Consider the following 23584-nt stretch of genomic DNA (forward strand, 5'->3'; position numbering starts at 1 on the left):
GATTGCAAGTATAAGAAACTTGTGCCAAGAAAATAAACTGTTTTAACTTAACAGTCGGAAGTGATGCTTTAGATGAGTACGTGACTGAAACATAATTTATTTTAAAGCCACAGCCTAATCCAGTATGATATTTGTGTATTCCCATTATTGAACTTCTAGAAATTACTGCATACTTTTATGCGAACATTCAATTTAAGCTATTCTCATTGAACTGCTTGATTGTAGGCAGTGCACAGCGCACTGCTTGCCGTTTGGTATTTCCCGCCTGATCCACGCACGGTCCCGCTAGTATGCAAAGCCACCCCCACCCTGCCATTCTGCTTCTTCTTACTCACCATCGCAGTAAACAATTTGAAATTTGCATTTATACGCGACTGAGTTTGCGAATCTTTCGGCAAATTGCACAACAAAAGAAGTGCTAAATTGAGAGGTTGCGGCGAGCACAACAAGTACAAGCGGATGCACAAACTCAGAGCGAAAAAAGACAAACAGAGAGCGGCAAACAAAACAACTTTTTTTCCAATTGGAAGAGTGCCAAAAAAATCGACGAGCGACATAAAAAGTGAACATTTGAACCGCATTACGAGGCAGAAAAGTGAATTGAACAGCTGGCGGATCAGGTGCGTGGCTAAAACGAATCATTTGCTGTTAAATCGGCCCTAAGCAAACACCTAAGGTGAGAATCTGGCCAAAAGCACAAGCAGCCACAACAACAACAAAAGCAAGCCGCAATAAACCGGCAACAGCTGAAAGTTACTGCTTACGTAAGCCGCTCGCAATTACAAATTACAAGCAGTTAGGCAATTGGATCGGCAGCCAAAATGTCGCAGGTATCAAGTAAGAATCAAATTAACCACCACTTTATATGGGCTCCCACGAAAATCGAATACATTAAGCATTCAAGTGAATACATACACAGAGAAAAATCAAATCCAATAAGTTTTTATTGAATCTTTGAGCAATTAAAAAACATAAAAGGATATTTCACAGCATCTTCATTATCTAATCAGTTTAGTTGTGCTGTTTTTCAAAAGTTTTTCAAAAACATAAGACGGATATGACATATACTCAATACTTTATAGTATCAATATATTGTATAAATGGATCTTTTTATCTGTTAATACAATTTGGAGAATTAAGAGGTATATAGCCAAAATCATAAAATGGTTTCATTTTTTAACTTTTCCATTTTGATTCTCGAAATTCCCTTAACTACATATTTTAAAACCTAAAAGCCAGCTAGAGCTAATATGTAATAATTCAATTATATATTACTTTCATCAAATTTAAAGCAATCTTTAAATAGCAGCAGTATCTAAAATAACGTACCTAATAAATTTGGAAAGTGTTTTGATTTTTGTGAGAGCCCAGAGATACGAGCATTAGTTGCCCACTAACCCAACCAATCCCTAACCCTAGCCCTCATCGATGTGGACAAGCCGCTCTTCGATCTCAGCACCTTCGCTGGGCGCTTCCAGTACTTCGCCTGGATGACGGACCCCCGGACCGTAGTCGTCTCCAGCGATCGCCTGCTGGAAGCCAAAGCCATGGTTGAACGCTACCGGAAGGGCGACCAATCAGCGCAGCTGAAGCCGGAGGAGGTGCACTACAACATGAAGCTGTACAACTCAGCCTTTCATCCGGATACCGGCGAGCTGCAGAACTTTTGCGGCCGCATGAGTTTTCAGGCAAGTCTCGAGATGGGTTCGGCACGTGGTCGCTGAAAATAGAAGCGTCTGGCGTGGACGCTTGTGAATGGGTTGCCAAAAACACAGAGGAGGCACGACGATATCAAGACCAATTGCCAAATCTTTAAGAATTTTGCAAACAACTGGGTTGGTTTTAGCATCAAAGAACCTGTTCCCTTAAGGGCTTTTCTAAATCGATGCTATAAATATTTAAGCTTTACTAATTGCTTTGTGCTTTTGGTCTATCTTCAGGTTCCCGGTGGCATGTTGATCACCGGTGGCATGCTGGCCTTCTATCGCACCGTGCCCGCCGTGGTGCTCTGGCAGTTCATCAACCAGTCCTTCAACGCGGTTGTTAACTACACGAATCGCAATGCCAATTCGCCCACCAGCGTTACGCAGCTGGGCGTGGCCTATGTATCCGCCACGACATCGGCTCTGGTAGCTGCTATTGGATGCAAGAACTATTGGTCAAAGAAAGCGACTCCGCTGTTCCAAAGATTTGTGCCCTTCGCGGCTGTGGCGGCGGCGAACTTCGTGAACATTCCGCTGATGCGACAAAATGAGATAATCAATGGCATAGAGGTGAAGAACGACGAAGGAGTGGTTGTGGGCCAGAGTAGATTGGCAGCCATCAAGGGAATAGGTGAGGTGGTTGTGTCCAGGATTGCGATGGCGGCGCCCGGAATGCTGGTGCTGCCATTGATAATGGAGAGGCTGGAGAAACTGCCTGCGTACAGGCGCATCAAGTGGATCAATGCTCCATTCCAGACCTTATTGGTAGGGTGCTTGTAAGTAACTATCATCTACCACCACTAGATCCTTTAGCTAATCTTGCACTTATTTGATGTTTAGCCTTTGCTTCATGGTGCCCACTGCCTGCGCCCTGTTCCCACAGCAGTGTTCCTTGGACACTTCGATTATGCGCACCTTCGAGCCCGAACTTTACGAGGACCTCGAGAAGAAAACTCAGGGCAAAGTGCCCAAGCGTGTCTACTTTAACAAGGGTCTGTAAGATCGGCTCGACAATAATACTGGAATTGAGGGAAGACAATTGTGTGTTAGTGGTATCCGTTTTCGTCATGTTTTATGTAGCATTTATTGTTTTAGATTGCGCAACTTTGCAGTTGCAGTTGTTCCTTTTCATGTGTCAATTGTCGTAGTTGCTAAGCTAAAAGGAATCTCAGCTCTATTAAAATGTAAATCTCGGACCTGCTACGTTTTTCTAATTTGTTAAATTGTATGATCTGATCATAATTGATCATATCTACTGACTTCAACATCCAAAAACAATGTATTTGCTCATAAAAATCTCAGCAAGACCAGCACTTAATGGGTATTAATATTCATAAATGTATGTCAGAAAACGTGTTCATGTTATACAATATTTAAAAACTGCAATAATTGATAATTTAGATCAATTTTCATTGTGAAACTAACTTAACTGAGATGTTTGTTCAAAGATATAATAGAAACAGCAAAAAAACCAACAGGAGAATGCTTTTACAAGCCACTAATAACTAACAAACCAAAATTGTTGTTTCGTATTAGAACTAATTCACTCATTGTTTGAAATAAAAGTTAGAAAATAATACCAAAATTTCACGGGTTTTAAAAACGGTTTTATTAGTTATGTTCTTGTATCCTGTATAAGTATATATATCCATTATATATAACGCTGCGGGGCTGTCGTTTATTTAGATATTCGGTTTCCTTCATCGTGTTGTAAAGTTTACAAAATGTGCAAAACACAACAAGGTAGCTATAGAATATTCGTCCTTAAACGTTGACAGAGAGAACGTTGACTCTTTCTTATTGTTTGACTTTCTTGTCGATCGGTTGGTTCGCATTGGGTGCTACCACCGCCTTAGATAGTTTTGCTTGGACTTTCTCAAGGTACAATTTCGTTTATTATTTAAGTTAATATTTAGTTTTGGGTGTTTTACTTTTTGTTGGCACTGTTGCTTGAATATCTCTTTATCTCGGTGCTAAATATTGATGGAAAAATTCAACACTCAGATGTACAATATGTAAAATGGTTTGTATCTTACGCTAACAAAAACCAAAAGGGAAAAATCTCAGCAGTTATGCCCATGCCACGCCCATTTTGGGGGCATGGGCAACAAATGCGCTGCCTGGCAGCAAAATTTCGATTCCATTTCGCATTAGCGTGTAAAAAGTGGATCGCCTTGTGCCTTAAAAATGGAATTTGTCGCAAATGGATCAGCAAACACTGTTTAATACATTTTAGTTATCTTAATTATTAACTGGCAAAACGTTCGACACACAATTATTTACGGGGTTCTGGGACCTTTTTTACTTCGATTTCAATATTTATTAACTGTATGCTTAGTTATATATACTGACTGAGGCTTTCAACAATAAATTGGCATTTCAAACTGGATTAATGCTTAAGTTAGTTTTCCTAGATGTTTGGCTCTTAGCTGGGAAAGCTCGTTCAAAATCGTAGGCGTTTCCTTTGCAAAAATCCTATGGGCTAGAGCAACTAGCTTAGTAAGCTTCCCGTTGGCCAGGAACTTCTTATCCGTATTTAGCTGCCTAATCAAAACTCATTCGTTTGCTTTTAACAAAGCCGCTTTTTTCTAATCAAAACTTGTCCCCATTTGAAACTTACATTAAAAACTGCTCAAAGTGGACATGATTTCTATGGAATGTTGTGCGACTTAGCACTCGCGTACTTTGTAATACCAACCTAGCTTGGGTTCAATACCTCCCAAAACATCTTGCAACCCTTCGTTCCTGAGCTTTAAAATTTAGAATATTCTGACTTTCACTTACCACACATCACCGTCTCGCCATCCTTATCAAATCGAATCAGTCGAGCAGCTGCGGCTGGAAACAAATCCTAGCCTTGGGCCAAGGAGAGTTGTTCACGATCTTATAAATCCAACTAACCAATCCTAACTGGCATTTCAACCGTTTTCTTCGAATTCTCAACACTCGTTATAATATATATATTGTTTTTATATCGCGCACAGCCTTATTTTTCCAAAAAAGTTTCTGGGACTATTTTAGTTTTTCATTTTCTTTTTGTTTCTTTTACATATAAACCATTATTCAGATGCAGTTTGGTTCGTATTTTTTGTTTCTTGAAATGTCACCTGATAAAATTTTGTACCAACTTTGCCTGACTGGAAAACAGCTGACACACATACAACTTTATTTTTTTATCCATTACATAACAAATGAATCTCTTAATTTATTTCCATCTCGCTGTTCTCCAACTTTAACATGTCGTTTGTAGAAAATAACTTTATGCGATTAATCGGCTTTCCCTATAATCTAGACAAATTCTCAAACCTTGCTAAAATCTGCTTATCGATATTTCAGATCACCCCTAAAAACAATAAAAAATGTTTTGCTTTTGGCAAATGTTCTTTTTTGTGTGGTTATTTGTGTTGTGCAAATGGTTGTATTTATTTTCTTTGTTTTAGTGTTCATCTTTCTTTTGTTTTCGATTTTAAAAATTCTTCGATATTCGGGATTTTAGTTCACTTTACACTTATATGACTTGGCATTCGGTAATTAAGTGGTAGTATATTTATATTAGGGAGCGCCTATCGCGGCCAATCGCTCCGAATATAACAAACTTTACATTTATAAACGATTTCGAGTTTAGTAAAATTTAAAACTAAAACTAAAACTATATGCCTAGAAAAACTGCTCTCAGTTTAATTGTTTATTTTCGTTTCGGCTTCAATATATTTATTCTCTTGACTTGGCTTAGGAGTTAGATACAAACATGTACACTGCGTATATATAAATATATTTTATATATTTTATTTCTCATTCTTTTTCGTATAGTTGCATAGTTGGTTGCGTGTGGATAACGTTGGATTTTGTCTGCACTTTACTTAAAAATGTACTAAACATTAAGTTATTTACGTGGTATTAATCAATATGTGTACGTTGGGCGTTTCTCCAAGACTTTGTACATTTATTAAAGTTTGAATTCGTACCCCTATTTAATAAGCGGCTCATATGTATGTGTTGTTTCTACGGGTGTTTTGCGCGAGAACCAAGTTAGGAAAAGCTTCGTCATTCAGGCCGCATCCTCATCGTACTCTCCTCCCCTGGTTATGATGTCCTCTTCGGCCATCTCCTGATCGCGATGCTGCACCATCTCCACCACGGAAACCGCCTCCGCGGTGGTCGTGGTCGACGTGGACGAGCTGGTGGTGCTGGCCGGAGACATGTTGTCCGGGTTCACCGCCAGGCACATGGGCGGCGGCGATGTGGCGGCGGCTGCAACTGGGATCTCCTGACTTGGTGGCAGCACGAAACTCTTACCGCCACTCTGTTCTCATTTAAGACCCGTGTCCGACGGGGTCCAGCGGTCGAATTCGATGCCGGAGTCTGGCGAGACCCCGGTTGCATTCGCCAGATGGGCGGCCATGAAGCCCGTGGTCTGCATGCAATTGCAGTCCGGCGCGATGCAGTTGCACGAGAACCTGGAGCCGGGTCTCAGGCGCAGTTGGGTCTCGAAGGACAGCAGCTGCTGCATGAAGTGGAAGTTGGGCGACACATCCGGTTTCCGGTCCCGCACCATCGCGAAGGCGTCGTTGAGACTCAGGCCCCGCGTGTGCATCAAGTAGGCGAGCGTCACGGTCACCGAGCGCGAAACTCCGGCCAGGCAGTGGACCAGCACCACCGAGCTTGCGGACCGCGCTTCCTCTGTGAATTTTTGGAAACAATACAGAGCATTAGCTTTGAATTGACAAAACAGGATCATGTCTTTAAGCTTTAATAGTTTCTATCTTTAAAACGTTATATTTGATAATCAAAACTTCATGCAAAGAAATCGGGGAATATCGAAAATCCTATAGGTTTTACCATTTTAATTACTCATTTTTACAAAACCTCACCTATAAACTGTATGGCATCCGGGAAATGTATGGCCAAATCTTGTGAGTAGTGATCCGTGATCGGAATCTGCAGATACTTGATGTCGCCCGACTCCTTAAACTTATTTGGCAAATCTGGTGTCACATTCAAAACATACTGAAAAGGGCAAAGGATATGATTAATTAAAGACTAAGCTAACAAAGCGATCCATGCTTACCTTTATATTGTACTTTTTCAACGCTTCCGAGTCGCAGCTGTGCGTGGCATTTCCCAGGAAGAGCAGTCCAGGGATTATCTCCACGGGCGCCTCGTTGTAATTGTGGTGACTCTGGTGGTGGTGATGGTGGCTGGAGCTCTCGCAATCCGACGATTCCGCCGAACTGCTGCACGCGGAATCGGATTGCGTTGTGGAAATGCGCAGGGACCTGGAAAATTTGGCAGGGTTAAATTTATCCCATATACTGGTTTCTTAAATCTATATTTTATCTTCTTTTATAATCAGGATGCTCCACTTACCTAAGACCCATTAGCTGATCGGTCTGAACATTGCGACTAGATTCGATCTCTTTGTTGTGCGTCTGATTATCGTCCTCGCACCATTCCGGAAATGCCTGGCGAAAATTGTTGAAGCCATCTGAAAGTAAAGAAAGGCGTAGAGAGCGGGTTAAACTTTGTTAATGCTTTTTGAGCAGAGCTCCTCTTTTGACCACCGTGTCATTTGAGGCCTCTGGAATTCGACGTTCGTTATGCTTGGCCAAGTGTAGCTTTTTGGTCTTTCGTCTTTGGTAAGACAACACCTACGCGACGCGACATGTAGCTGCTATTAGCCCAACCTAAGCCAAGTATGCGTGAAATTCTTGCAAGCGGATCATTCATAAAAGGGGGGAAATGGAAAACTAAGTGGCGGAGGTACTGCTGATCTTCTTTTCTCCAATTGGCAACGGAAGTGCGAGTGGTCGCCGCAGCGGAAATGCTGTTTCTATATTTACCAGCTTGAGACTTGTATGGGAATTGTCATCAGAACACGCGAATGGACACTGCTCATCAGCATAACGCAAAACGGAAGCTTACAATTTTCTACTTGCCGCATATTAAATGCGAAAAACAGCAAATTGAATAAAACGGAAGGCGCAGCAAAGAGTTCGCTGGCAATCAACTTATTTGCCGGCCAACGGGTGGTATACGCACTCTGCCGGCTCAATCTGCATTTTCCGCAGAACTTTAAAAATAAACCAAGATAAAGGCCAATCGAACCGAGCGACCATGGCCATGGATATCAATCCCCGTGGATATGGCATACCAAACTGCATTCGATGGCTGTTTCCTTCTCAAACAAACTCGGTCTATCCATTGAGTTCCATCGAATGGATCAGGTGAAATAGATGCTAATAAATATAGAAAGGGCGATGAATACCACGGAATTGCTGCATAAGCATTTCATCGGAAATTGGACTTCATCATTGCTTTTAAAAATTGAAATTTGACGGTATCTCAGCACGGTTTGCCAAAGTATTTTTGGCACATATTAAATATTTAGGTAGTCACCTGCAAATACTTTTTTTTTATCAATGATTTACCTCGAAGAAGTGCTTAACTTGACAGCCACATACTCATAAAAATAGTATAAACATAGTAAAGATAGTACAATGAGTTTAAAATACAAACAAATGTAAATTAAAATATACAATAATATTAATATTGTAATTAAATAATATTACATGAGGACTCTATCACTACTAAATACATATATTTATTCAAATTATGCTCAGTAATTACTTTAGCTTACAAAAGCCCTCTAATTTCTAACCAAAATCCGTAACCTCCTTCTACATTTGAATACGATTTCAAACAGAACCCTCAATTATATTACCCCTGCAGGTGACTTTCCCTATTATAAAATAACCAATTTATAGCTTCCATATGGTCATCGCTTCTCCTCGTTTTCCACTTGTTTTACCCTCAAATGGCTGATAGTCACACACACATGTGCATATGTATCTGTATCTGTACATATCTGTATCTTTATAGTTTTTTTTTTATATTTATTTGTCACGTTCTGTGTCACACTTGTGAGTGCTTTTGTGTTTAGATTGTTTCATTGATGAGTTCACACAAAACAAAGAAAAAACAAAACCACAAAACAAACGTGAATAACAGTGGAAACGACCTTCAAAACGCTGAAAATGTAAACTTGAAAAAAAAAAAAAACGTCAACAAATTGCTGAACTGAACAAAGCGTAAACTAAATAAAGGCGAACAAAAAAACGCTTGTCAGTTTATCTCATATCTGTTAGAAAACCGGATTTTGGCAACATCAGCACACCTTGAATGAAAGCACCCACCGAACCACCCACCCACCGCACCACCAGCCATCCAGCAACCCACTTAAATCTTCTCATCAGCCTCGCCCCCGCAATTCCAAATTTGTTGCTATTATAAAAAACTTGTGGCTATATATGTACGATAAAAAAGGGAGACAAAGTCGGGGGGCTTAAGCGATTTGTTCCGCTCATTCATGTTTTTTGGGTATTAATATGTTTAATTCATTTTTCACTTTAATCGGCACATCTATTCTGCCCCATGCAACCAAAAAAAATAATAATAAATAATAGAGTAACATAGTTTTGGAACAATTTGTTGCAGTCGTAGTAATTGATAGTTGCTTAGTGACTTATAAAAAGAGTTTGAAAATACTATTTATTTCGCTTTTTCATAATGGCCACTAAAGTTGCGGAGTTTCTGTCTCGTTCATTATACTTATTTATTTATTTGTTTGTTTTTAATTATAGTACGTATAACCTTTCCCCACTAGCTTCATTTTTTTATGCTTATCTGGCCCTCTCTCTCTCTCTCTTTTCCTCTAGCTCGTTTTGTTTATCTCCGTGTGTAAATATAAAAAATAACAACAGCCGCAAAAAAGACAAAACGTGAGTTAAATAACTTTTAGCTCACTTCGCTGGGTTCCAGCGCAGTTCCGCAGATACGGATACGACGAGCTCTCAGATACGAGCGCACACTCACACCCACTAACACACACACACCCACACCCACAACCGCAAGCTATTCATTCACAGGTACCACTTCAGAACCCCCCTCCCCCTAACCAATCCCCCGCTCACCCCTTTCTTTGCTGTTTTTTTTTTCATTTTGCTCCCAACGGATATGACGTAGGCGCGTTTTTCTACGCTTTTTTCTATTTTGCCGCACGAAAACAGTTAGAGAAGTGTTTTTCAAGGGGGGAGCCCTTGTATGGTTTGCCATTCTGTGGGCGCTTTTCGAGTGTGTGCGCCTGCCTTGTTTAATTCATTTGCGGTTTCAGTTCAGTTGACGCAGATCCCTAAAGTGGAACACTGGATGCGGAGCACCAAACAAAACCAAAACCCCAGCGAATCGAGGCACGTACACTCATCGGTGGCACTCATTGATGGATTCCGCGGAGCCACCCCCCACCAAACCGGAAGTTGGCCACATGCATGCAGCGGAACACGGCGCACAGCGAACATTTCCATTTCTATTACCGCATCTGCGTTCATTTGGCTTTGTTTTGGAAAGTTTTCCGCGGAAATTCGTAAATGGATTTCAGAATTAAGGAGAATCCAAAAGGAAGCACTTGGTGTGTAAACAATGAGTTTGATTGAATGAGTATAACAAACTTTTAAAAGGAGTATCTACTAGTTTATGCTTTGGAATAACTTCAATCTTAATATTTTCCAATACAAACAGTTTTGAAAACATTTTTAACCTTTTAAAGCTTTATTTGTACATTTGTTTCCAGAGCCTGTGCCCTGGAATTTTAGAGCTATTTGACTTTACATTTTTCCACATTATCCCGCTCCATTCCCGTGGCCCACAATGGCCATTTTAATCACTCCCGGGCACACAAATTCCTCAGCCGCATTCCGTGCAACGTAGCTCTTTTTTTTCGAATTGTTTTGCCATGGGGATTTCGAGCCATTAGGCGCGTGTTTGCTGAAGGGAGTTTCGAAGTTGAGGAAATCGATATTACGCATACGCAGTGTGTGCGTTGTTTACTCGCACCCAGATTGGAGCGCAGCGAATCCGGTGCTTTCTGGTCTGGCAAATGCATTCAGCCGGTCATTGCACAATGCCAGATACCGAGATACTCAGTACTATAAATATATGGAACCTATCTGCATATATACATACGTACGTATGTACATACGTACACGCATGTGTGCTTTTGTGAGGCGCTGGGTGGCAGAATGGGGAGTGGCTGGCATGAATGAAAAACCAGACCACGAGACAACGCCTGCAGTTCAATGCTATTTGTCAATGAGTCAGTAGTCGGCAGTCGTCGCTTTTCGATTTCAACTGGAATGGGAAATGGGGATCGAGGAACGAAGAAGAGCCGTAAAACACAACGGCAATCATAATGCGAGTCCCATTTGGGGCCCCATATCCATTAGCCATATGCATATAGAGCATTTAGTATCTGCCATCGATGTGGGCGGGTGCGTGTGCTTTTCCCCCACCCAGCGTGGCCCCAATTTTGTTTACATTTTACTTTCCTCTCCCCTGAAAAATTCGAATTTTTTATGCCTTCCACTGAGGGAAAATGGCAGAATTTTCAGTTCATTATTCTAACAGATTTTTAAGATCTTTTAAAAATAAATTATATAATTAGACTTGCAAAGGACTTTATTATTGTAAATAACAAATATGTTTTATGTATTAAATTAATCTAACTACAAACCCATTGTAAGCATATGCCAAATAAAGTGCATATTCATTTTTAAAATTTTAAAATTTTTAGCACAAATTTAACGACAAAAATCGTTTTTTGTCGTGTGCCTTGCTCTAAAATATGAAGGCACATTTTCCAGCTTGGCATAAACAAAGTGCAGAGGAAAATGTTCGACGGAAAATCGAGACGGAAAAGAACTTGAGGAATATATTAATGCCTGCCACTTCCGCCTGTGTTTATTTCGATGGAGGAATTGGTTGGATGCTGATTTGCCAATCATTGCAGTTTCTCGCCGATGAGTATGATTTCTTAATCAACTGTACCTTCTTTTGCTTGTCTGAAAGCGTTGACATTTTAACTACTTCAATTCGTGTTAAGGAACGGAAGTTGATTGATTACAACATGATTGATTGATGCGCAGAGCCCGGGAGACACGAGAAGCGACTTGCAGAATGTCAGACGTTCACGTTTACTTTGCCTGCACTTGGACTTTGGATTGAACTTGGCCATTTTGCCAGTGTTAAGAAGCGGAAATTGCGCCGGCGTTTGCATATGAGAACAGCTCGAAAGTTGCCTGGCATTTGGCAAATATCACACATTCTGGGTGGTGTGAATTAAAAAGGGCACTCTTGAATTATTGATTCGGTGAAAGTTTCAAGACAATCAATCAAAGAGTTTGACACTGGATTGTGATCGATAGATTACCATATTCACTTTGCTCCGCCTTTGCATATTTAATTACAAATTCTTGCCTGTTTGGGTGGCACTCATAATTAGTTAGTGAAATTTAAATGTGAAGTTTTTAATAATAAAATCTGACATTTTAGTAACCAAAGCAAAATTGCAATCCACTATATGCTTGCTTCACTGTATCTGGCCATTCAACCGGCCCGAACACTTGACGTAACTGCCAAAACAGCTATAAAAAATCCTACAGAAATATATAAAAATCCAGAGCTCGAGTCGCAGTTGCTGCTGCTGTTTTTTTTTTTTTTTTTAATTTTTTGCTACCGAGACAGTTGGTGTGTTTTTTGCTTGTTGTTGCTGTGGGAGTCGCCCACACCGGCAACTTGCCTCTGAAAATCCCCGCCCACGGTCGTAAAACCAAAAATGAACGTAACAACTGCAACAAACAGCACAAAATTCTAAATAAATGCCTCGCCCACCAGAAAATAATGTTGTACGAAGAAAAAATATAAAAAAATGGGCGAAGGCAGACCACTTAAAAATCAACAAAAATAAATATGTATGCATAGCACGGACCCGAACCTCGCCGCACAGCTTTTTATGCTGCTGCACCTGATATATATAACATATATATATGTGTATATCAAGCTGCTGCTTGTGTGGGTGAAAAAGTGAAAGAGTTCCCCTTTATATAAGCCGCCTTTCCAGCCAAAATTGCTTTTATGAATGAATCCCATGCTGGCCAGCGAATAGAGAAGGCTAAGTGGCAACTTTGCACGCAACTATTTGCCCAACAACCCACGACAACATATTTGCATGGAAAACGAGCCAGACCGCCATTAGTAGTTAAAGTCCATTTTCATTCCATTTCATTCATTCATTCATGCATTCAATTAAGTTTACGTTTTTTTCCTACACCCAATTTGCTGCAATTGAGGAGGGAATTACTACGCAGAGCCGGCGAAAGAGTGAGATAGGTTTCAGCACGGAGAGAAAAAACGTGGGATATCGATGTTAAAAAAAAACTAATATATATTTTGTAAATAAATATACACACATATAAACATAAATATAAATACATCGAAGATCTCCTAGCCATTTTTTATATTAACTCACTTTTGCAAACTCTAATATTTACACACTTTTAAAAAGATTGCAATTTTAAATATAACAAAGCTTTATTTTTCTAGTGTCTTTTCTAGTAACGAATGTGCGACATCATTTGTGCCTCTAGCTTTTCGCCTCGCAGCCATTGTTGCCACTTCCGCATTGCAAGCAACAGGAGAAAGAATGCTGTCGACATAAAAGACTGAGCTTAGTCACCGCATCAGTTGCTCACTTAATCAGTTGGCCACTCGTTCAATACGGACTCACTGACTGAGTGGGTAGTTAAATAAGCTAGTTAGACGTCCGTTCTACCATACATGGCAGTACGAGCTAATAGCAGCAACTGGGAAATGAGTGAAATATGTGCCGAGGGGGTAACGATGGTTAGTGACGAAAGCCGACTGAACATCAAATTCAGCCAATGTGAATGGAGTTTTTACGATGATTGCATTTATATGGCTGCATGTCGTCTTCTCCTGTGTCTTAAGTTCTTTTCAGAATAATGTTCTAACTTATTGATTAAAAGTAGCTAACTTGACTAGCTATTAATAACCTCTTACTCTCCCTAATACCCACTTGCCACACGTGTAATTAATTATTTAAGCTTCTCTATTTGGTTGATGAGTTATTCAGCAATTAAACAGGCCCGATAGCTAAACTGTTTGCCCAAGAACTCGACTTGTGCTCAAGTACTCCCCAGATGCACATATATTTTACTCATATAATTTCCATGCCTAGACGAACAAATTTAACGCTTAGTCAACAATTGAGCAGACCGGGTAAGCCTCACCTTGTGTTCCATAAATTTCTAGGGGACACCCATCTAATGACCCACTAATGGGTGCGGGATGGGGAAGGGGTTCTTGTGGGTGCCGGGGGATTACCTTTGGCATCCGTGCTCGGGTCGCTGGCAAAATGTCAAATTGCGTAAGCCAATCAATCAAAATGTAAATAAGCAAAAACCTAATTTTGGTCTAGGCACGCCCGAAATTTTCCCAGCCCCATAAAATCCTCCTTCACGACCAGAGCTTCATCCCTTGGGGAGCTGTGAGCTATAAATAGCAGGAAGCCACAGCTTTGGTAGCAATACATTGCCCCAGGACCCATTTCGGGTCCTGAATCAACACTCGAAACATCTGGATTTTCAAAATGGAACTTTAAATTCAATTTTGAGTAATATGCTACGGGTGAAACTTTGAAAGATTCGACTAGATTCTCAACAAACTCAATTCCACAAATCTTATATCGAATATTTTTGAAATATTATTCTAATGGAGTTTAGATTTTTGAAAATAGATTTAATATTAAAACATGTGGTTAACGGTAATGTACTAGATAGTAGGAACATTTTCCTGAGTGCACACGCAGATCCTTTTTTTCTGGCTTCTGACTTCTGTGGATGCCGCATTATTAATTAATTATATGGCGCTGTATTTGCTTGAAAATGGCAACTGACAATGTTCGCAGTGGTGGCGAAATTTGGCAACGTTGCCTGGGGAAAATACGCAATGGAAAGCCGAACCAATTCGGGATAATTGAAGTGAGCCAACCCTCTGCAAGTGTGGGTGAGTCCTGCGAGTGCGCTAGTGTTGGTTTCGGATTTTTGAAGCGAAGCCTCGCACAAATGGGTCAAGTTTAATGTGCAGCATCCTGTTGCTGCCGCTGGCTGCTCTTCTTCCGTGGCTTTCCGCAATTGCAGGGGATTAAGTTCAGTATCCTGTTCCGCCAGAAGGATGCAACAAGTAGCAACGTAGATAGATGTGTCAGTACGAGTGCCAACTTCTTTAGCAACTTCAAGCACTTGAAGAAGTAACCATGGAAATCTTTAAAATCTTTAAATGTGATTTTAGTATGTGGCGTTGTCCATCATATTGGTACAGTACTTTTCTGATATTGATTTTGTGCCCAAAAGACATCCCCACGTTTGTATAAATATACAAAAATGTTAAATCGCACTTTGGTCCAAGACTGTGTCCCCAATTCTTTGAAAAAAAAAACACACCCGCTGGGATGGCCAAAGCAAATGTCCAACTGAGCGCACAAATAACAAAAGACAGCCACGACGACAGCAGCATTTGCACGGTAGCAAATATCCTACTACAGACAACGTGCGTTGAATTTCATTTGGAGTTGAAATGCTGAAAGCGCCGAAGCGCAAAAGGCACAAAAGGGAGGTGTCCCAGGGGTTTTATAAATATTGCATATGCACCAGATAAATAAAAACACAGTGAAGGCCGGCTATGAACTACACTTTGTCAAGAAAAAAAGAAACTATTATTTCCTTCACTGTAATTTTACTGTAATTTGTAGGTTCTATTGTCCTCGAGCGGACTAAATCTTAACACTCTTTTAGAGTTACAAAGAAGATTCTTTGCTTTATTTTGGATTTCAATCTCACAAATTGAAACCAACCACCACGATATAAGTCCTCGACAAAGCGTCTTCCTCCAGTTCAACAAGTTTATTACCTTTTCTAACAAGTAAAAGTCCAATAAGGAAAACCAGAAGGAAACACTTGTCGACTGGAAAAGATTTCTGCTGCAACTAACGGCAGAGAAGGAAAGCCCCACCGACTAATGCAATTGAGAAAACAGATACGACAGATGAAGCGAGACAACGAACAAGCTGACGAATAAGCAATACTCTATCTGCACTTTTCTAATAACTATTGAATCCATTAAGGTGAAAATAATATATTTTATATAATTAGTAATGTAGAATTCATAAATATTTTATATATTTTACTCTTAAAGCTTAGCAGACTTAAAGCATTTAAACGAATGCTTGCTTCTAAAGCATTTTCATGTCCCTTTAATGAAAAAAAGTCAGGAGGTCGGTATCCGTCCCACTCTTTCGCATTTGGCTTCTTCTGCAGCCCATTCTTCTTGTTGATTCTTTTCCACCCTTTTCAATTCTTCGACTGCCGTTTGTGGCTCGTTCTCTTCTCGTTTTGGAATCTGTTGCTAATTTGCACTTTGATGAAATGCGTTCAGGCTGTTGGTTCTTCGTTCGATTCTTCTCCTTGTTCCTCTCTGTGGATTCTACAGTGTAGATTTATGCATGCAAGCGCATCGACTACAACTTTTAGCTCCATTTCATTTTGATGCCCTCCTCTCTTTTTTATAGCTTTTCTTTTTGCGCGACAGACTGGAGTTGTTGTTACTTTTTGTTGCCGTTTGCTAATTCCAAGAATATAACAATTTACGCGTCGTCCCCCGCCAAGAAAAAATGAAAAAGAATTGAATGAAGGGAAGCTCGACTCCTGCCTTCTTTCTGCTTCTTTCACATTCTTCCATTCGCAATGCGCCGTTGATTTCTGTTCCCCATTCCATGTGTGCTCGTGTGAGTGTTTATGCTATATGCGCCCTGGAAACTTCCGTTGAACGTTGAGGTATGCAAGCCGCCGAAGGAGAGTGGGCGGAGAAGGGGAGAGGAACGTGGAGAGTGAGTGTCTTGGAGTGGAGAAAGAGAGGCAACACGCCCGCACAAATTTGACCGGAAGTCTTTGTTATTGCCTGTACTTTGTTGTTGCTGTTGTTGCCCCACGACTGAGTGCCATGGAATGTTGCAAATACAGTCGTACCTCTATAGCTCGAACGGAAACCAAAATTCCTGAATACATTGGTTGATAATTTTATCATTATAATAATCGGAATATAAATAAGGCAAGAGTAAGGATTAGCACTCACAAATGCCTATTATAAGTTTCCTGTTGTTTCCTGTTTCTAAATCTGAAAGTAACAACAAGTGAAAGAATTAAAGAAGCTTCACTGTAGTTAGGTTGCAAATATTTGCACAGCCTCCGGAAAAGCGCTCTTCGCTGTGGGTCTCGCCATTAGCCGCTAGTTAAGTTATCCATTTTCAACGCCTGCTTAATTACAATTACAGCCCACACAAGCTTTGACCCAAATCTACACTAGCCGCAAAGACAACATTCAAAATGTTTTGGCCGTAGGCTGGAAGTCAAAAGAGATCGACCGACCAGCTTCGCTGCCCCCTTCCTATCCCCCTTTCTCATGCTAGAGATTGTCCAACGCCCTGTTTGTCAAATGCTGTTGCTGTCTCCTTTCCTTCAAGCGTGCCTCCGATCGCCCCTTCTCGCTCATTCCCCTGGCCCCACATATCCGCCTCTCTGTCGCACTGCCGCAGTACTGTGATTACTTTATAAGATGCTGACGCCAACTCCAATTGGAAAGATGTCCGACTGTCTTTCGGCTCACTTTGCATGTGGGCATGCGACAAAAACAACAGAAACCGCAAAAAACAACAAGCCAACAAAGTACGTTCGATGGGCACAGTGGGGCAAGGTGATTAGTTCGTGATTATTGAAAACACACTTGATTTTTAGCGGTTCAGATGGGCTTTAGTTAGAAGGATCCACGAAAGCATTAGTTAAATAAGGAATATGTATTCTAAAGAACTATCATTCTATAGGAGTAGTAACGAAAGATTTGAAGAATTGCTGATATATTTTAAAGAAGTCCGCTGTTGATGGAAAAACTTTCCAAATGAGTTGGTTTCAGTTTAGCTATAGTACTTAAAAATACTCCTAATCAACCAAGATGTAAAATGCATTGAAAAATTGCATAACTAGCCGATAATAATTGCAGTGCTTTACACTTTTGTTGCGAAATATATTCGCTTGCCATATGTTCTCCGTGACCCATTCTAGCCCACTGTATCCGCCGACAAATTTGGCCCAACGGCTTTTTGGCACGTAGGTGGGCAACCGGGCCAACTGTCTCAGCCTCTCAGTTATTTTACTGTCTTTTTTGTAGCTGCTTGTTGTGGCAGAGTTTTTTTTTCGGTGAAGGCAGACCAGTTGGCAGAGTTGCCTCAATGGAGGAGCAGCAGTTGGGAGAAGAGGTGCCGAGGGGGACGAGAAAAGTCGGAGGGGGGAAGGGGGATTGTGGGAGCCACCGCCTTTGTGATGAGTTATCATGAAATCGTAATGAGAGACGGTCCATTCGGTTGGCCTTGGGATTTTGCCACGTGTTACTTTGCTTTTACAGTCAGACATCGATAAGTTCAACTCTTCTGATTAAGTCTACATAAGAATGGAAATAGAAGAAATGACTACAATAATCACCAAGTTGTTATTCAGAAACCATTATATGGGTCTTTCATTTAGTTTATTTCACTGAAGTTTCCCTGTATTTCGTGAATATTCGCACCAGTGAGGAGAAAACGCAGTGCAGTGGAAAATATTTCAAGAAATTTAACCAGGGCCCAAAAACAATATCAAAAGCCGACCCGTCGCTGGCCAAATAGTAATAAACCAAACAACAACGAAATTCGTTAAAAACAGCAAATGAGGCGAACAACACTCCCAATCGGAGAGTAAGGAGAAAAGCCAGTTGGGAAAAGCCAGTGGAAATGCAGCCCGACGCAAAGTGGTTTTTTATGGCGCATGCGCAGCAGCTCGGGTTCAATCTCTATAAAAGGGTCGGCTGCCAACAGAGCGCGGCTCTGTATCCGTCTGGCCATAAAAAACACACGAAACAAGGCAGAAGGCAGAAAATAAAGCAGACGAGTTCGCCGCGAGATGCCTCATCGCGCGGATCCGATCTGCCGCTTTCCCAGTCTCCAGAGAGAGAGAGAGATGCATCTCTTCTCGTTCATTGACTCCCTCGAAGAGAACACCACCAACACATTCGCAAGAGCACAAACATATACGAAATGCGGTTCGGAACTCTGCTAGATCTAATTGAATTAAATTCCGTCGACGGAAATGCTTAGTTTACGATACACAGACTGCAGTTTAAAGCCATGAGCACACATATATACTTCACCGCACATACTTTCAAAATACTAACTTGCTAGAAATTAAACTAAATATATATGTATATCTTTAGCAGCATTGCATAGTATCTGCAACTTGAAGTTGTTCAACTACAGATACACCAAGTGCCACTATTCGCGTGACCCTATCTGTGCGCACATGTCGCATTCTATCCTATATAGTTGGTGCCCCAGTTGGCCCCATCTTAATTGTTTTAATTCCGAGAAATGCATACAAAGTGGCATTTAATTAAAATGAATTTTACATCGCCAGTTGAAGCTGAATCCGGCGTTGGCCGCGATGCATTATGCATTTTTCATGCTGCCCAGGGACTTCATAAAGCCCTGAAGCTGGAACTTCAAAAAAAAGAAGGAAGACGTCGAAAGAGACGGCATCAATGGCTGACAAAGAGCGCATAATTGCCGCGACTTGATTGAATTTCAAGGTTAATTAGTGTGGCAAGTCGGGGGAAAAACTTTATTGTACCCGGGATTGGTAAGAACTTTGCTGGGCCAGCTTAAGCTGATTACGGGTTGTTAGTCGGTGATTTTCTGTTGGCCACAACAAGAAAAGGGATTAAACCGAGTGGCCATTAGGCGATAAAACAACACGGTGCTAAATTCAAGGGTCCTTAAAGAGCAAAGTCCAGGAATTAACTGTATTACACAACCAAACTTAAAAAGCTTTTTAAATAACTTATTAAAACTGTTTTAAGATATGTTAGGCTTATGTAAAGTAATTAATTGTATATTAACTCTTTGTAACAATTTGAAAGCAAAGAGATTGTCGTTTAAAGAATGTTATACCCCAAGTTTGTTGCAAATAGTAAACAAATATATCATTATTTACATCCTCTTTCTGTCTTCCGCTTTGGGCTTCCTTCCGTTTTTAGCCAACCTGCCCCAGTTCCGCTTGCCTCCCAGCCCAAACTTCCTGCCCCATTTCTAATCGCAACCAATAGCTATAGATATTCCCCGTTCCGATACAGAACACACATAAATGCCATAACTTCCTCTCTACACAGCTGCTTTCTGTGCATTTGCATGGCAAATAAACCAAACCCACTCATGTGATTAGATAACTTCCACTGAAATGTCAAAATCATTAACGAATTGCGGCAAAATTGCGGAATTGATTTTGAATTTAGCCAACTAAATATGGACGATGATATAGTCATTGTTTCCAGATAATTTCACGAATTCGTTTAAACAATTATGAAAATAGTGTTCGTTCTTGGCCAAATCGAGAAATTGGGTTTATTGAGCATGTTTCGTTCGGGAAACGCCATAAAACTCGGTTGCCTATGTTTCCATTCAAAATTCTTGCCTGAGGTCGCAGAATTCATTTACCATTTCGGGATCATTAAGGAAAACGACTGAACAAAGCGGACACTTCAGCAGGCCGGAAAAACAATGAAATCCCCGAAAAGGTGACACTGGATTTTCACGCTGTTATCTTTCCACCTTCGCCTACTATTCATTCCAACTTCGTTTTGTTCATCTGGCGAATGTCAAGAGGTTCCAACTTTCTTGGGTGTTTCCCTGGTATTGCCGGTCGTAAAATGTTTCGGCCCGATTCTCCTAATTACCTGTGCACAGGTAGTTTTCACAGGATGCTCCGTTGCAGCGATCTCTTTCTCACCATAGAGTGCCATCTCTTTCCACGGCTTGACGTCATAGTTGAGAGAGCATCTTATGTTATGCTAATTCCACGGTCTTTCAAGTTCTATTTATCTTTCGAAATGAAATCGGTACAAAAAGAAAAGTATCTTAAGGTGGTGGGTGGGATGAGAGGGGGGCAGGCTGAAAAGCCGGTCCATTTGTTGACGCTCTATTGTCAATTTGCGATATTAGCAGGCAGACACAAAAAAAAAAAGAAAACATTTGAATGGCAGAGGAGAACGTGCGTAAAGCTCGTTCGGCAAAAAAGTATCTATATGTATGTTCATATATATCCATACAATCACGGTTCTGCGGGACTTGTAAGCGAGCGGAAATTGAAGTGATAAAAATAAAAACGAAGCCATAGTCAGTCGTCAGATAATTATGTATATATTTCGACTATGTGCACAGGCATATAGGCCAGCACATACATAAATAAGCGTTTGTATAGCATATATATGGTATATATGACAATTTATGTGGCTTTGAGTCATGGGAGTCGAGGAGCCTCGAGTCGCTGAAAAGCAATTGTGACATTCTTCTGAATGACACAAATCTATATGGGAGCACAATGAAAATGTGTAGCCAACAATAGTGGGAAGACCTCAAAAGCATCGACAGCAGTGATGTTTATTTATGACTTCCTTAATCTCCGAACGTGTTTGTAAAATACCAAACACATTTGAAAACACATTTATATTTAAATCGCCCCTTAATTGATATGGGCCAATCAAGGAGGGGCATTGTGTTTCAGAATAAAGTGCATAATTGGAAACTTATATATGTATATATATCCGCCGATATGGTTGGATTGATATTTTGCGCAAGTTTTAATATAGCTTGCATGCACTTGTGATAAGGAAACGAAACACAGCATATATAAACTAACAAATTCCGGCCATTATAATTTTCCATCAAAGTCAAACAAAATCGTGTCAACCAAAAACAAGTTCAGAAAGGTGAAATCTATGCAGTATATGTCTATAATCAGGATCAGTCAGACTAAATATAATTCTAATCTGGCGCTAGCTTTATCAGCTGTGCGGATTACATTATATTTTGCTAGTTTTTTGCATTTGTCATTTGGTCTCCGCCCCCAGAGAATGCTTGCCTTGTTTCGCAAAAAAAAAAAAAAAACGAAAAAAAAAAACAATAACAAATCCATGCAAATGTTTATTTATGGCCAGGCAGTGCTTGCTTGTATTTAATATTCTTTCGGCTTTGTTTTGTTTTGTTTTGGTTTCTTCCTTGGGGGTTTCGGGCTAAAAATGCCGCAAACAACATTGGGGAAGTATAAATAAATTATGATATTCTTAGGCCTAGGATAGGAATGTGCGGCATTGATTTATGAGCGGTGTTGGGAAGTATCAGGCATTTAAAGAATCCGATAGCCACGATCAACAAATGGAGAGTTCCGTTCTCGAATACAGGTGCGTAGTAAACTAACAAAAAATTCCAACCATAAATAATATTGATTCATTCCATTCCGAGAATATCACAATGTAAATCTTAACAATTGCTTTTCGAATTATTACATTCTAATCAAACGATATTAGGGAGAAACATTTTGGGTGAAATTCTTTGTTTTATAATGCTTTTCTTAGTCATTTCCATTACTGAAGCTTTAATGTTTCCATAAAAACAACATGTATAATATTCATATTTATACGATTAACTATGTTTAAATGTGTGAATTTAGAGGTATAAACCTTAGTTTGTTTCAGTAACTCCCGCACTTGTATTATGATATTGTAGTACTATTTTTTGGGGCACCCAAGTATTCAACTGATGACTCACCTTGTAGGGCAACCACGCGGCAGCCGTCCTGCTTGAGGCGGCGGTGCAGGATGCTGATGATGGAGTCCATGGCGACGGCCAGGGATCCGGCTCCGGCGATCTCCTGATTCTGGCCGGGCACGCCCTCGCCGTTGTAGAGGATGAACCAGCAGAGCTTGTAGCCCGACTGGATGCGCTGCTTCAGCTCGGGCGACTTGATCGTGGAGGCCAGATCGATTTTGCCAACCGCCAGACGACGGAGGACTATGCTGGGTATGCAGAGGTTGACGGCTCCGCGGATGTGCGACTCACTGTACTCGTGCGAGCCGCGGCAGTCCAACAGGATCAGGTCCTTGGAGTCCAGGGATCGCAGCTGCGACTGCAGCCACTCCTTGCTGCAGATCTCGTGCTCCGTTTCTGGCATTTTGAAGAGCTCCCAAAAAATCACTCGAAGACTGGAAGAATTCGAAGCACTGCCACTATTTTTCCCGTTTAGCTCTGTTCTCTGCTTCACTCGTTTTTTATGTTATTCTTTTTTCTTTTGGTTACAACAAAGTTTACATCATCTTTCTTCTTCTGCTTCGCGCTGGTTCTCTTCTTCTTTCTTGGCCGTGCACTGGTATTTGTTGCTGTTACACACACACACACATGCACCCGCGCAGATGAAAATCTTGGAAATCAAAAAGGAATTTTTGTTTTTTCTCGATTTGGGGAATACTGTAACTTGCACTGTTTTGGTTTTTTGGTTTCTTGGCTTTCCGATTTCCTCGCTTGCCGATTTATGTTTCTTTGCACACCGAAATTCGTTGCTTTTTGCTTTTTGTTGTATGTACACACGCACACAAGAGCGCGCCAAATCACAACCGTGTGTATGTTTCGCGTGTGTGTGAGTGGTTTTGTATTTTTTAGGTGTGCTTCGCTAAAACAACAACAACAGTTCCGAATCGAATGAAAAAAACGTGCGGTGAACCTGTCATAGAGTAACTAAAACATCCAAATACCGTTGAATATTTCCCAAACAAATAGGTAATTACTTCTGCCTATCAAATATCCATATTTTGAGTTGATGTTTTTTTTCGAATGGAAAGCGAGCACACACAAGCAGCGCGGGTGAAAGATAATCGGGCAATAACAAAATAAGCGCTTCGTGGGTTGCTTAAATAGCCTCGTTGCTCTCCAAAAACACGAACACAGTTGCACTTGCTCTCCGACTCTCCAATTCTCCGTCGGAATTCGAAGAGCGAAACTCAATAACAATAATGTATTTGTTAGCCGCAGTATGAAGAAATGAGTTCTAAAATATGAAATCTTT

The 23584-nt window shown here is 40.7% G+C and overlaps 2 protein-coding genes across 2 annotated transcripts; one reads left to right on the forward strand and one right to left on the reverse strand.

The window, feature by feature from the left end:
• The first annotated feature begins 296 nt into the window (after positions 1-296).
• On the forward strand, positions 297-3288 carry LOC6738642 (sideroflexin-2). The gene is made up of 4 exons (XM_002085408.4): positions 297-837; positions 1420-1688; positions 1941-2479; positions 2544-3288. The coding sequence occupies exons 1-4, from the start codon at positions 822-824 to the stop codon at positions 2701-2703; spliced, it is 984 nt and encodes a 327-aa protein (XP_002085444.1). The 5' UTR covers positions 297-821; the 3' UTR covers positions 2704-3288.
• On the reverse strand, positions 3289-23429 carry LOC6738644 (dual specificity protein phosphatase Mpk3). Its single transcript, XM_002085410.3, has 5 exons — positions 22294-23429; positions 7071-7188; positions 6772-6979; positions 6575-6710; positions 3289-6383 (listed from the first exon to the last, which is right to left on the reverse strand). The coding sequence occupies exons 1-5, from the start codon at positions 22694-22696 to the stop codon at positions 6013-6015; spliced, it is 1236 nt and encodes a 411-aa protein (XP_002085446.3). The 5' UTR covers positions 22697-23429; the 3' UTR covers positions 3289-6012.
• Between the last annotated feature and the right edge of the window lie 155 nt (positions 23430-23584).

Source organism: Drosophila simulans, chromosome 3L (assembly GCF_016746395.2).
Source record: "Drosophila simulans strain w501 chromosome 3L, Prin_Dsim_3.1, whole genome shotgun sequence".
NCBI lineage: Eukaryota > Metazoa > Arthropoda > Insecta > Diptera > Drosophilidae > Drosophila > Drosophila simulans.

Bases quoted from the DNA above. Each gene is read 5' to 3' on its own strand.
- LOC6738642 (XM_002085408.4), top strand. The intron at 1,689-1,940 runs GCAAGTCTCGAG...GTCTATCTTCAG, and splicing joins GCGGCCGCATGAGTTTTCAG to GTTCCCGGTGGCATGTTGAT. The intron at 2,480-2,543 runs GTAAGTAACTAT...TTTGATGTTTAG, and splicing joins ACCTTATTGGTAGGGTGCTT to CCTTTGCTTCATGGTGCCCA.
- LOC6738644 (XM_002085410.3), bottom strand. From the start codon at position 22,696: ATGCCAGAAACGGAGCACGAGATCTGCAGCAAGGAGTGGCTGCAGTCG. The intron at 6,711-6,771 runs GTAAGCATGGAT...TGCCCTTTTCAG, and splicing joins TGAAAAAGTACAATATAAAG to TATGTTTTGAATGTGACACC. The intron at 6,384-6,574 runs GTGAGGTTTTGT...AAAAATTCACAG, and splicing joins GGATGCCATACAGTTTATAG to AGGAAGCGCGGTCCGCAAGC.